Raw genomic sequence first — 14,462 nt, forward strand, 5'->3', positions numbered from 1 at the left:
ATACTTGTTCTACAACTTATCGAATATCAGAAAAAGATTGCTATGTACAAACTGCAAATATAGACTGTAGTTTATGAGTAAGAATCAGAGCAAATGGCCTATACAGGCGTCATTTACTACACGAAGTCGTTTTCTTCAATATAAGAAACGATCCGTTAAGAAATATGAATGGGTGACTTTGCTACCTGAACCAAGCAATATATCGTGATTTATATAAAATATTTTCATCTATACGTAGAAGATAGGAATATAAGAACTAAAACAGTTTTCTTTTCTTTGTCATAGTTTCTTAGTTTCATAGAAATTCTTTCCTTAATCAATGGTGTGGTCCCATATTGTACATCCAGTATTTTCAAAGCACTTGGAAACCAACGATGCGATATATTTCATTTAGTTTGAATATTGTTGCAGATTTCGTTTGTTCCCAGATCTTTGATGTTTGTTTTAGTACGAAATTAAGTCGTTTTCTTCTTGGTACATTCTTAGATGCATTACTCAAAGGGTGCTGCAGTTATTTTGATCACATTCTGGATATTACTGCTAATTAGTTTACAGCCAAGTTACATGGGATTTAAACGGAAAACAGCGGCTCGTAAAAAAGAATCTGCACTAGTCATGCACCACAAATATCCTCTTTCAACATCATCGCCAACATCAAATGAGATGTTTTCATCTTCAATATCCATCGGGAATGAAAGAACGTTCATGATGGGAACTGGACAAAGTTGGACCTCGTCAGCTCAAGTGATGCAACAGGAAACGTACGAATTGAGATGCAAAGGTAAGTTAAACAACACAATTATTCTGTCAATACAACTTTATTTAACTTTATTGCAATTAAGATTTTTTAAATTTTTTCCATCTTGTTTTGACTACAGCCTATTATTTTCTCTTAGTACATTTTAAGTACATTATTACCATATTTTTAAATGCATTTTTACTTTTTTTGTGTAAGATGTTTCAGAGAATTCGTTTTGCTTTCTTCAATACACAGAAGCTCTATTTATTTGTTAACGATTTGGTTTTATAAATAAGCAGCTACATTTAAAACAGCGTGTTACATATTAGTTATAGCAGCACACTCACTTTTGTATATTAGCTTTACAAAATCATTTTAAGTAAATTATGAGGGAAATATAGTTTAACTGAATAGACATTTAATATTGATTTGAGATTGTTTTTTGCCCTGTTTTGTTTGCAGTGCGTTATTTGGGCTGCTTTTGTGAGAAGAAACCAGAAAAGTTTTTTAAAAAGCAATCGATTTATTTGATGGACAACAAAAATCCAAAAGATTGTTTCAAGATTTGTTCTCAAAAGTAAAACATTGAAGCAACTTAATTGTTTTTTATAATAAGTAATATTAAGTAAATCTACTATATTTCCAACTTTAATATTATAACTCAGTAATTAATATTTGTTTACCTTTTTGTAAAGATTAACAAATTTTTAAAATTTTTTTGCAGTTTATTTTAACATTTTTTATAGGCACTCAAAACTTGTAGCAAGGACACCAATAAAATGTATTTGTGGAAATATGCTTATTCAGTATAAAGCCCTAAGCCCTAGCAACAAGTGTAAAAACAATATCTTGACTAATCCAAAAGTAACCTGTGCCAGAAACGATGTAGCAGCCGAAATTTATCTTATAACAAAATTCTGTGAGAACGGTAAAACATTTCATTTTGGTTTCAAAAAGTTTGTAACTAACAATTATACTTCTTTTGTTCTGTATAACGGTTGCTGCCTTCTGATGCATTTCAGAAACCTTAACCATGGAAAGCATCTCAAGCAACTTTATCGGTCTTTTCAAGGAGCCTTCAAATTTTCATGAAACAACAATATCTGAGCCTATTTCTGACGATTCAGAGCTCACACCAGTTTGGTGTTATTTGTATTGTGAGAGAAAGGAGCAAACCTTGTCGATGGTAACCGCTGCAAAGAAGTGTCACTGCGGGCATACTACTGACCAGTGAGTAAACATATGAATATATATAAGACAACGTTATTATTTCCTTGCGTACAACGATGTAAATGTATTCAAATTGTTATGAACTTTTTGTTGTATTGCTGGTCAACGATGACTATGTTTTCTCTTTGAAGATTTCGACTCAACAATACACTGGAGTCAAAATCAAATCCAGTTATTAGATCTGACACGGTGGCAGTATGGCGCACTGCAGCGCAAGATTTCCGTTGTGATCTCCGGATATTTCTACCTCCACAAACGTCGGAAACAATTTTTCTTCGCAGTGTTCCGGGCTCTGGAAATACGTGGTTGAGACATTTAATTGAAAGCGCAACTGGTGTATTTACAGGGAGTGTTTACCACGACCAAGTTTTGGCTTCGGGAGGTATTACAAAATTAAATATTGCAAAACAATTCTTTTAAAAGATTAAAAGCTATATAAGTACTTGTAAAAAACACTACATGGCACAATTGTTAGTTAGTTTGCCTCTTTTCCGAAGTTGTACGTTCATTTAGAAGAAACAAGTATTAAAAATCCAGTTGGCATTTACATAAATAGCCGTCCATCATACAGTATTAATCTTGACTGCTCATTATTAAAGACTGTGAAAACTTGCCAGGGTTTCTTGGAGAACTTGATAACACTTCTAGTGGAAGAACTTCAGTTATCAAAGCTCACGCTGCTGGAAACAGCAATTCCAAGAACATCGTCTTAATTCGAAACCCGTTTGATGCTATTCTTGCTGAGTACACCAGGCGACGCTCCCATTCACATACAGGACTAGGAAACATCAAGATATTTGACAAACCAGGTTTATAATTACGCTTTCGCTTCACCAGTATATAACTTCTCTTAAAAGTATGAATTTTCAGTTTAAGTTTGTTCAACTAACTTATAAATTGCAATCATTATATAGGCCTAATTGTTTTATACTTTAACATTTTATGTAAACCAAAACATAACAAAAATTTGTACCAAGATTTTAAAGCTAATAAGTTATCAGTTTTTTTTTGTACAAATTTTAGATTGGACGCAAAGTGTCAAAAGTTTGGCCAAAAACTGGTTATCACGAAATATTGCTTACTTAAAAAGTGGGAAGATTTCCCTTCTCCTTGTGGTCTATTACGAAGATGTTAAACAAGATCATGTCAGAGAATTACGACGGATCGTGGACTTCACTGGATTCAAGGTAAACAAATTGGAAGAACGTTTGCTCTGCTTGCAACTGGAGAGCACCGGATTGTTCAAGAGGCCGCCAAGGAAAGATGGTTTCAATCCCTACTCAAGAGACCAAATTAAATTAATTAACGATACCATTGCAACTCTGAGGAGTTACATTGAAAAGGACGCAAAATCTCTACCTCCGCTCCCAAACTACGAAAAACAACTCTAACATGTATAAGAATGTGGTAAAATCCACAATTTGTTTCATCTTATAATGTTCTGTTTATTTGATCTTGTTTGTTTCATTTGGTCGCTTACTTATTCATCCAATCAGTTATAAAGATGGAATAAAATTCTTTGACCGTAGTTACTGCAATTAACAATCGCTGTCTTTGTGCGTCTCCGAATATATTTCTGCAAGAAAAGACGAAACAAAATTTTTGCATTTCATTCCTGACTAAATTGTATCATCAAAATCAATAGACGACATGGCCATGTTTGAAAGCGTCATGTGATTTTATGCAGAGTCGTAATGATTCACGTCAGTGACTTGAGCTATTTTGACTTGACCCCGAGTCTCATTCTCAGAATTTACATAAATGACTTGACTTGGTTAAAGTCAGTTCTTGTTAATATTAGGTTTTAAGGTAAAACAAATGGTGGAAAGTGATCTGTTATTTTTATTGATGTAATATTGCAAATAATGTTCGATAAAATCGAAAGAAACAGTTTTAGATGAATTGCAGATCACTTTTTTCCAAATAAATCAAGAAATTTTATGCGCCTCAAATGAAAAAGCTAAATTCAAACATAAAAATACCTGAACTGAACCCAAAGTGCAACATGGCATGACAAAGTATAAACTAAATAGTAGGTTATCTTGAAATGTTATGTTAAAAGTATGCATAACAAATTGGTACAAAAATACATAAAAACAAAAAACAATTGATAAAATGTAGAGAACAAACATGCCAAATATGCAAAAGACGCATGAATGGTGTGAACAACAGCACACACCTGATTTCGACAACGTAAAAAGGTCGTAAATTTCAAACAAGCGTTTTACATTTTTTTGTGTATACCGAATAGTTTGGTTTAAGTTCTTCTGCATAATAGCTTGTATACAATGAGTAATGTAATGGTTTTGTTATATCACAATGCTGTCTGTTGTGACACAATAATAGCGTCTGGACAATTTTTGATCAGCCGCATTGCTGTTGCATTTCATCCCAGGATGTTGTCCCTTCTGGAATACACAGTTTATCCCAATCCGGCCAATACATTTGCTTCATTCTCTCAACATATGCGACTAAATTGGGATGATTTTCCGTTACGTCTTTTGCAGAGACAGAGTTGGATCCAGTGAATATGATTAACCCGACAAATCCGAAGATGACGGCATCTACTTCGCTTGGTTGGGAGCCCATGAAAAATTCCTTCTCACCCAAGAAATCGGCGATGGCTCCTAAATCCAACTTTGCAATTTTCAGTATCTCTTCCTCGCTGTGCCTTCCTATGCCCTGCCCCTAAGTGTATGTAATATAGTGGTTACGAGTAAATTAATAATGAAATTGAAATGTCAATCAGAGCTTAAATAAATTAAATTGTTCAACAACACATAAGCTACTGTATATTTGAAGCTTTCTTTATCAATAAAAAACCTTAGATTTACCCTCATGTTTTTTCTTAGATCTGGTCTTAGTTTCAAAGACGTATACCATGAAAACAATTTCGTGGCGAATCTGTTTGGAAATGGTATTAAGTCCAAAATGCTATCATCCATCAACCACCGTTGGTATGCTAAGGTCCAGTAGAGATTGTCTTCGACAAGTCTTTGAAAGGACAAGGCGATTGCTTTCTCAGCTGGGGTCAAATGTGCGTTTAGGTCTTTTTTATATTCAGAATTTAGATACTGGATAATAAACGAGCTGTCTTCCACGATTTTTCCATTGTGTTCAATATACGGAATTTTGCCTTTCGACGGCATTTTGGTGGTAAACCAAGGCTGTAAAAAACAAAACTGGGGTTAAATATTTCCGTCAAAAATAAACATAAATGTCTACAAAAAGTCAGCTGTTTTACTAATATGTTTACCTTATACTTTATATCAGTCATTCTTAAGTATGTTTGAAGTTTCAGATTAAATGGAGACAAGCATGGCCCCAAGAACGATTTTCCAAACCCAAAGACAGTGATTTCATCCTTAACGACGTTTCTGCAACAGAAGCACGTATTTACATCGTGCATAGCATAACGCTGACAAAGTGCGCTATGCTATATATATGCCTTGCTCTCAAGTGTATGCATAAACTGTGTTATACCGCATTTGCTGCAAAAGCTGTAAAACGTGACACTATTTTATCTCAAGCCGGCAAACAACTTGATTGCTCCAAGCGCAGTGAACAATTGCAGAAAGAAGACAATACGAAAAATACTCAAACTGTGGGTGCTTGATTGATATCAGTACCGTACAGTTTGACGATAAAACCGTTCAATTAAAATATTGTACTTTGACTTACCCGCTTGACTGCGCTTCCATTTTTCTTGACATTGGTCTTTTCTGTCTGCTTGAGTATTCAGAAATAGCAACAACAATAACACAACTAATACGAATTTTTTCGAGGTAATAGTCAGTAATCGGTATTCGTTTGCTTCTCAATATGTTTTGAACCGAACTCTGTGCGCCAGGCTTATTTATACACACTTCTACTCAAGGACACGTCTTGCCTTGCAGCAAAGTTGCGTCATTACGCGCTTTGTAATCACTGTCAGCTGACCGGATAAGCCGTGACTAGTGTGACTAAAATTTTTCGTTTAGTATACATTACAGGCATCTCACGATCACGGTTTGGCGTGATATATGACACAACTGTAATCAGGGGAAAAGCCGTCATATTTTACTGTAAAGTAAACCAATTATCTTCAGTTTGCAGAATCCTTACTCTTCCTTAAGTTAAGTTACGCAAGTCTTACGGTGCTGCTCACTCTTGCATGTCAAGGTACGCAACTATTTCTGTAGTTACGAAAGGGGTGAACTTACCTACAGCAAACCTAAATTTGGGGTTTTAAGTAAATTAGTAAAAATTAATTTATCTTTAGCATAAATATATAATTTTAATAACCGAAAACTACCAAGAAATGTGGTATAAGGTTACGATTAAAATGGCATTGTTGCTAGCTAAGTGCATGTATCTGTGCCTTTAAGCGTTTTTTAAGCACACGGCAATGAATTAAGTTTACCGAATAGTGTTTTTAATACCTGTCACACCAAGGCATTACTACTGTACAACGGGACCACGCAAGTAACAGCAAAGCGTTGAAAAATCATACACAAACCTACAGTACATCAGAAATAACAATCTTATTGTCGGATCAGTCGTTCTTAAAGTATGTTGCGTCGTCGTACTATGTTTCTTGGCTGTATTTTGTTTTCTTTTTTAGCAATAAATTTTATTGCGACATTATATTGCAAATTGAAGTGTAAAAGAAGCTTGCAGTGAAGATAACGGAAAAGTTACTGAACCGTAACGCGAAGGACAAGCTACCAGTTTTTTTTTAAAAACAGAGAAGAATTTTAAAAGTAGTTTTAAAGGAGTGAACAATGTAACTTAAGAAAATGCAAGTGTCGAACAGAAGAACAAGCCCACTATAGTTTATCATCATGACGTGTTAGTTTTAAACTTTAGGTTTATTTTTATCTTTATCGTAATTATTAGAATGATTTTATCCATACAGTTCTTGTTATGGCTTACAGTCACGCAAACATGATTAGCTTGGAGAATTCAATTTATGGAATTTTTACCGTGTCTTTACGCAAATACTTTTGAAAAAAAGTATATTTTTGGTATAGGGTTTTTATAGTCACGTGACCAGTGTCGGTTAAAAAAATTTGATATCATGACGTCTAAAAGCCTGACGTATAACATGCATGCATATAACTATGTCATGCATTTAACCACAGACATGCGTAAACATTTCCAGTTTAACAAAGCACTTTACAGTTCTTAAGCTTAGGTCACGATGAACGGAGTGGACTTTGTACTGGAACAGTTTGAGAACAGTTCACCACACTGGCCGACAACTAAAATCAGTGAAAGAATCGTCTCATTAAATTGATATGCATTTCATGCTGGCCAAGCGAAATACACCCTCATACACACTAAAAAAAGAATCGTATAGGCTATATACTTTGAGAAAAAGTATTACAAAATTATATTCTGCAATTTCTCTCTTTACGTCATACACTCTTCATTTAGTACTCGATGAATGAACACCAGGCGCGTTTAACACAAACAACTTGAAGCCGAACTGCTTGTGAGGTTCAGTTATCTCTTCACGGCCCACTGTTAGCGCCATTGGCGTAGCCAGAAAAAAAATTGGGAGTCCAAATATTTCATGAGTTCAAGGGAACTACAAAGTGCTTGTTTTAAGACACCGCCACCTGATGTATAAGCCTATGGACACAAAACTTGGGGGGGGGGGGCATGGCCCCTTTTGCTCTCCCTGGCTACGCCTATGGTTAGCGCATAAATGGGTGGCAATGCAAGCAAGATAGCATAACCTACTGCTTGTGGCTTTTTCATTTATCAACGGTGTTGTGCATTATTGTGCGTTTCTCACAATATTATTCCGATAAACTTATCATGGCGATATAATCTGTGCATGTACAACTAAATGTTATCAATCGTTAGTCACATTGTCACATTGTCACATGTTAACATCATCAGTTTCAATTCTGAGAGTACAGCTGGCCCCAAAGGAATTGCGACTTGTACGGGTTAAAGAGGAGGTGTGCGTTTACATTCAACTGCAGGTGTTACAGTCGAATCCGATTAATTGCATTCTGGATAATCGCATAATCCGTTTTATCGCATGAAGAGCGCAAATCCCAAACCATAGTCTATTATTTGTAAAGATAATACTTCGGTTTATCGCATAACGGTTTATTGCATAATCCGCTTAATTGAATAAAAATGAAGGTAATTTATTCGATTATTCAAAAGTTTTTAAAAGGTAAAATTGAAAACAACGCGCACTGGAAGCGCAGTGCGCACACGCAATGAATGAGCTTTGTGACTTGAAGTGCGCTGTGTAACTGTGTTACGAAACAATCAAAAGCACAGCAGCACACAGCAAAAGACGACAGAAAGAGAAAAAAGACGACATTAACGAAGAAAGCTCTGCTGACGCAATCGCTGCGACTGCACCAAAAAATAAAGAAGTTCTGCATGCACTTGATACAATTCGCCAACGACTACAGTTTGAAGGGGCGGACATGGCCACATTTGTTCGTTTAGATTTAGAAACACAAATGCAAGAAAGCATGCAAAATAAAATTAAATAAACAACAATCACGCAGTATTTTTCTTGATTAAACAATAAATGTCAGAGTATTTTGTTTTGTTTGAATGAATTCATGATCGCAACACACAATAAATGTTAGTGGATTGCGTGTGCGGGCGTGTTGATGTCGTTACACGTGACTAGCTTCGCACGTCAAGTAAGAAAATAAGTGGAATTTGCACTTTCGGATAAACGCATAATTCGTTTAATCGCATAAAAAGGCTTGGCAATTTGACTATGCAATTAACCGGATACGCATACGAAGAAAAACAAGCAAAAGCATGAGTACACATTTTGCAAAGTCATTCACAAAATTATACTGTGTGCTAGGGAAATTTTCCTTTATTATTATTTATAACTATAATAATATTTACATTTTTAGGGATAGGCATGTAGGTACAAGTTTTTTAGGGTTGTACAAGAACAGTGAGCTAAATCACGCAATACAATACAACTAACAACAAAAACAGATAAAAACGTGCATATCAACCCGAACTTGTTCAAAGGCCAACGCTCGGAAATCGGGGCTCGATCGATGAGAAATCATCGCCGAGATTAAATCATACAAAGACTTTGCTCAGTCCGAAGATAAAGATTACGATAAATATCATAAATGACAAATGCGCTATGCATCAGCAGGTAGTTTGAAATACCAATCAATCAGCTGCATTTAAAATAAATACCGACATTAACCAGACATATAAATCTACTTATATATATTACATGGGTATATATATATTTGTAATTAGATCAAAGCTTACAGCTCAATAGCTATTGAAGAAAATTACTACACAACAAATAAATATATGTCATAATTCTCTTTCATAGTTTGGAAGCGGTGGTGCCGAGGTGACCTTTTCTTTTATATAATTTTTCAACCTTGCAACATATTCGTTTATTAATTCTGTTTGGTCTCTTGAGTAAGGATTGAAATCATCTTTCCTGGGCGGCCTCTTGAACAATCCGGTGTTCTCCAGTTGCAAGCAGAGCAAACGTTCTTCCAAGTTGTTTACCTTAAATCCAGTGAAATCAACAACCCTTCGCATTTGTTTAACATGATCTTGTTTGAGGTCTTCATAATAAACGACGAGAGGTTGAGATGATGCCAAGTACTTGGTATTGGCTCGTAGCCACCTTTTCGACAGCACAGTAACAATTTCATTCCATTCTAAAAATTTCATAAAAAACAGAACGTAATCAATGAGCTATAGCCTACATACAGGCATACTTTACCACACAATGGGACACTTCCATCACATGCAGTGGTAAAACTAACGAAAGAAACCATAAAATTAAGCCTACCCGTAAGTAGGCATTTTAATTTAAATTAATTCATTTCAATGCAAAAGTAAGCGCTTTGGACAAAAGCGTAAAATCACATCATCATGGAAACGGACATATTGTTCATAATGTAATAATGTGTATCATAATAACATAATGATACAATACACAATAATGGCATAATGTACACTGATGTGCCGTAAACAATCTCTGCTATACTGTACCTGGACTTTCAAATAGCTTGGTTTTCCCAAGCGCAGTGTGAGATTTGGATTTTTGCCTGATAAATTCGGCGACGATATTATCAAATGGGTTTCGAATAAGGACAATGTTTTTGGAAGAATTACTCATAACACGATGAGACTTGATAGTTAATACTCTTCCACTTGAAATGTCATCAAATTCTCCAAGAAACCCTGAAAACATTTTATGGTGCTGGTAAATAAGTCTGACACCAGCAGTATATCTTTTCAAGCTTTCAGGTAGTTCGGTTGTACCAACGCATAAAACCCTTGTTCAAAAAATATCTCAAACGCTATAGAAGGCGTATAACTCCAAAAATAAGATTTCTCTGATTTCGTTACACGTCTTACGGAGGGCTTTAAAAACCCTGTTAAGATCAATCAAAAGACAGCAGGATTGGTGCATGTTTTCTAGCTTTGGAATTCCCCTAGCATATGGCACGTTTCAAAATTCCAGGTTGTGCGGAAAATTTGGCAAGAAATTGGCAAGAAAAAGTGGGAAATATGTGTTTTTATGCCCAAAAATACACTTTTGACTTTGGACCCATGTAACGGGATATAGAGATATGGGAGTTTTGCCATATTTAAGTATGAGATAGTATCAGACAAGTTTAGTTTACATGCAAAATTTCAGGGATCCCCATGAAGCGATTTTCGGGTAATTGCGTTTTTGATAATTTTACTACATATAGATATAATCAAAGAAATTAAACCTTTTTTGAAACCCATATACCTCCTAAAAGTCATATTTGTAATACCTCCTGCGGCCAAAAATCGATCGTTGTAACTGCTTCCTGTAAATACACCAGTTGCGCTTTCTATTAAGTATCTCATCCACGTATTTCCAGCACCAGGAAAACTTATGAGAAAGATCTGTTCCGACGTAAGTGGCGGTAAAAATATACGGAGATCACAGCGGAAATCTTGTGCTGAAGTGCGCCATACTGCCACCATTTGAGAGTCAGTAAGTGCGGTTGCTTTTGACTCCAAAGAACACTTAAGACAAAACCTTTAAAAAAGTTGCACAACACCTTAAAGTATCAAAAGGAACGTCAACACACGGTAATAAGCCTAAAGAGAATTTTGATGCATGCTGATACTATTTGAAGGAAGTATAGCAACCTTCAAGTTTTGTGAAACATAGCAGCAAAACGAGACAGAAACGATTTTTTAATGATGTGTATCAGAGGTGAACGCGTAACTTTTGCTGCTATATGCTTGGTTTTTAAATGTCTCGACTCTTTTATAACTGCTACTTCTGCTAACAAATTATTGAAAAAGGAGGTTTACACTCACTGGTCAGCAGTATGCCCGCAGTGACACTCATTCGCAGCGGTTACCATCGACAAGGTTTGCTCCTTTCTCTCACAATACAAATAACACCAAACTGGTGTAACCTGAGACTGACTTGCAGCCGGTGCTAAGATTGCAGTTTTAAAAAAGTCTGGTGGTAACTTGAACATCCCTAGAAAGTGATTTGACAAGTCTTTTTTGGTTGGGGCTCCTGAAACATATAAGTTATTTTTTGTTATAATTATTTTTTGAATATAGGACAAAATGACAACAAGCAAAATAGAAATAAATTATAGCCTTAGCAATCGATTTTTGAAAACAGGTCCGATACTGAACCTTTCTCACAGAATTTTGTGATGAGATAAATATCGACTGATATGTCATCTCGTGGACATCTAACTTGTGGATAAACTAAAATCTTCTTCTCGCATTTGTTGCTCGGACTTAATGGTATATGATGTACAAGTAAGTCTCCACAGCGGCAATGACTTGTTGACCAAGCTGCAAGTCGCAACTTCCTGAAAAGAAGATTACCATTCGATTACGAGATTACAATTAAATTTAATTTTGCAAATATTTTATACTTTAACTTCAAATAAGAACCATATTTCAATTAACTTTGAAGAAATGCTGGAATGTTTTAGTATCAAGCAGCATGTATGAAATGCTTTATAGTAGGCCTGTTGCATACAAACTGTACACAGTATGTACAAAAGTATACTTTCTACTTCTTAGAGCAAATCTCGTAGCAGTCCTGTACTCTTCGATTCCTCATCGTATAGGCCAATTCTTCTTCAAAGAATATTTCTGATTTTTTCTTACAGAAGCATCCGAGGTAACGAACTGTAGACAAGTAAATGAAATTGTCAAATCAATGAGTGAAAGTTTATTGGTTTAAAATCAAGTTGGAGGAGTTTGCAACGAAGTAGCTGGTAGGCCAGTTCCAGGCTATGAAGATGGTCGCAGACCTTCCGACCATCAGTTATATAAAAAGTTGTTTGTTTATGGGATCATTATGTGTATTAACTTTTACTTGTAGCTACAACGTTTGTGGTTACAAAGATTCCGTGACAATTCAAGTGACAAGCAGTTAATATTTGGCTATAGCCAAACGGAATTTCGCGAGATTTTCATATCGAGAAAAAACGTTTAAACAGTTATAGTCAGGGTTGCCATCGGTCTCAACTCAAAAATAAGGACGACTAGGAAACGAAAGACGAATACCACCTTAAACAGTGCACAACAGGAGAAGGCAACCAATGTTCCTAAAAAAAACAAAAACAAGACACTATCTGCATGTCCTTAATTTTGGTATCTCTTTGGTACAAAATGGTATACTAAAGGTGTCAAAATGCCCAAAATACGAACCTCTGCCCTAAAAATAAAACAAAAATAAGGACGCAAATGAAAATAAGGACATTTCTTAGAAAAAAAGGACAAACATATTTTCTAAGACACGGATCTTTAAAATAAGGACAAGTATTAGAAATAAGGCGGTATGGCAACCCTGGTTATAGTTTTAAGCCAAAAAGAAGAATATAAATTTGCCATGATGTGTTTGAAAGATATCGCTAAATATAATACAATTAGAATAATTAAGCATCATGGTTTCCGTTCTTGTTTCATTGCTATTCGCCTAACCACAACATTTCTTATGTCTGAGTGTTAGATTGCTCAGCCACACGTAAATCATTTTTAATTTGCATAGTAAAGCATTTTCTAAACTGGTTGCTACCATCTGTTCAAAATTAACAAAACTGGAAAGTCAAGTTTATCTCTTAACAAGCTTAAGAACGGTTTAATCAAGTTTAAGAACGATTGGGTTAATGCTAATTCATCAAAAACTTCCAAACGCTTCATGTGTCTCAGTGCTGTATATAACCGCTGAAAAGCAAAAACGGCTTCGTATAATTTCGGTTCAAAATAATTGTTTTATGTCTATGAATTGTAATGGCTATTTACCTTCACATCTTGCCTTTAAGTTCTTTTGTTCTCGGTGTGTCGACAAAGTTGACATTTTTGTCGGTTTTAAAGGTGTACTTGCCAAGGAAGTGAATTTCGTGGGATTAACTATTCCGCTTGGCGCACTCGGCGACTTAAACAAAAAAGGCTTATCATTGTTGTGCTGAGCCGGCCTTTGTTTAAGATATGTTTGTTTAAAATGCTTATCTTCTATTAGATTGTTCATTTTTCCGTTAAATACCAGTAATAATATTCCAAGTGCAACCAGCAGAAATACAATAATCGACTTCCGGCTTAATGCAGTTCTGCTTATCATTGCAATTCCTAATAAAACTTATTGTCTTACCAGATGTCGCTTAATTAGAGAATAATTTACTTTTTAAATAACAACAAACATCAATATGTTCTATAAATAACACCAGTTTTACATCTGAAGTTTTCGGCAGATATCTTCGTTTCGATTCGAGCCATATTCTTTTACTTACGAGAATCAGCACCAAAACAACAGTTAATCAAAGTTTGACTGCGTTTTGTACTTTCAAATACAAATAAGCTATTGTCTAGGCTTGGGTTAGAAACAATTGGCTACAATACATAAGCGATAATTACGCGTACAAGCTATGTCACTTATCCTTCTGCAATTTAGCCCTGTGGTCGAAGTAATTATTACAAAACTTCTGCATATCCTATATATATGCAGCACATATTGCATATTTCTCATGTCGCTGTAGCTTATCTTTTCCTGTGTATGTAAACCTTGTAACCTTATGTACACGTTAAATTTTCGGCACAACCAGACGAGCTTTAGCGAACTTATTAATTTAAAACGCCTCAAGCGCTATAGTTTGTCGAGTCAACTCAAGCCTAACAGTTATCCTGAAAATTACGAGTTTTTTACCGATTGTGTCGCGAGCATCATGCGTTTTAACAAAATTAAATACAGTAGTTTTACTCATAACTGTATTGACCACAAATCCCACGCCATGCTTGATCTGGACGGAACGCTCTTTATTATAACTGACGGTATATGTTGAAACTGTAGCAAACCTTGGCCAGCTTACTGTTTTTCAATTGTTCACTTCCTTTAATTTGGCGGGGGGGGGGGGGGGGGGGGGGGGAGTAGAGCTTCTCTTTCCTTCGTCCTTTAACTGCTTGATCGATTCTTCTTCAAAGTCACTGCATGATAACTATTTTGTTTCTTGATCCTGTG

At 35.5% G+C, this 14,462-nt stretch overlaps 3 protein-coding genes across 3 annotated transcripts; 1 reads left to right on the forward strand and 2 right to left on the reverse strand.

The window, feature by feature from the left end:
* The first annotated feature begins 559 nt into the window (after nt 1-559).
* On the forward strand, nt 560-3,497 carry LOC143459734 (sialate:O-sulfotransferase 1-like). The gene is made up of 7 exons (XM_076956992.1): nt 560-781; nt 1,202-1,316; nt 1,486-1,667; nt 1,762-1,969; nt 2,101-2,351; nt 2,587-2,778; nt 2,993-3,497. The coding sequence occupies exons 1-7, from the start codon at nt 565-567 to the stop codon at nt 3,358-3,360; spliced, it is 1,533 nt and encodes a 510-aa protein (XP_076813107.1). The 5' UTR covers nt 560-564; the 3' UTR covers nt 3,361-3,497.
* A 23-nt stretch (nt 3,498-3,520) lies between these two features.
* LOC143459736 (failed axon connections homolog) lies at nt 3,521-5,885 on the reverse strand. Its single transcript, XM_076956994.1, has 4 exons — nt 5,651-5,885; nt 5,226-5,346; nt 4,804-5,136; nt 3,521-4,657 (listed from the first exon to the last, which is right to left on the reverse strand). Exons 1-4 carry the CDS (start codon nt 5,680-5,682, stop codon nt 4,334-4,336), a joined length of 810 nt encoding a protein of 269 aa, XP_076813109.1. The 5' UTR covers nt 5,683-5,885; the 3' UTR covers nt 3,521-4,333.
* A 2,069-nt stretch (nt 5,886-7,954) lies between these two features.
* Nucleotides 7,955-14,046, reverse strand: LOC143459733 (sialate:O-sulfotransferase 1-like). Its single transcript, XM_076956991.1, has 7 exons — nt 13,253-14,046; nt 12,019-12,133; nt 11,627-11,808; nt 11,294-11,501; nt 10,756-11,006; nt 9,980-10,171; nt 7,955-9,642 (listed from the first exon to the last, which is right to left on the reverse strand). Exons 1-7 carry the CDS (start codon nt 13,566-13,568, stop codon nt 9,284-9,286), a joined length of 1,623 nt encoding a protein of 540 aa, XP_076813106.1. The 5' UTR covers nt 13,569-14,046; the 3' UTR covers nt 7,955-9,283.
* Nucleotides 14,047-14,462: the final 416 nt, after the last annotated feature.

This window comes from Clavelina lepadiformis, chromosome 5 (genome assembly GCF_947623445.1).
Source record: "Clavelina lepadiformis chromosome 5, kaClaLepa1.1, whole genome shotgun sequence".
In the NCBI taxonomy this organism is placed as follows: domain Eukaryota; kingdom Metazoa; phylum Chordata; class Ascidiacea; order Aplousobranchia; family Clavelinidae; genus Clavelina; species Clavelina lepadiformis.

Coding starts and splice junctions, on each gene's coding strand:
- LOC143459734 (XM_076956992.1), top strand. CDS start 565: ATGGGATTTAAACGGAAAACAGCGGCTCGTAAAAAAGAATCTGCACTA. Junction 1,970..2,100: donor TGCGGGCATACTACTGACCA/GTGAGTAAACAT, acceptor TTCTCTTTGAAG/ATTTCGACTCAACAATACAC. Junction 2,779..2,992: donor CAAGATATTTGACAAACCAG/GTTTATAATTAC, acceptor TACAAATTTTAG/ATTGGACGCAAAGTGTCAAA.
- LOC143459736 (XM_076956994.1), bottom strand. CDS start 5,682: ATGTCAAGAAAAATGGAAGCGCAGTCAAGCGG. Junction 5,347..5,650: donor ATGGAAGCGCAGTCAAGCGG/GTAAGTCAAAGT, acceptor CTTCTGTTGCAG/AAACGTCGTTAAGGATGAAA. Junction 5,137..5,225: donor TGACTGATATAAAGTATAAG/GTAAACATATTA, acceptor TGTTTTTTACAG/CCTTGGTTTACCACCAAAAT.
- LOC143459733 (XM_076956991.1), bottom strand. CDS start 13,568: ATGATAAGCAGAACTGCATTAAGCCGGAAGTCGATTATTGTATTTCTG. Junction 11,809..12,018: donor TACGAGATTTGCTCTAAGAA/GTAGAAAGTATA, acceptor TCTTCTTTTCAG/GAAGTTGCGACTTGCAGCTT. Junction 11,502..11,626: donor CACAAAATTCTGTGAGAAAG/GTTCAGTATCGG, acceptor TATATGTTTCAG/GAGCCCCAACCAAAAAAGAC.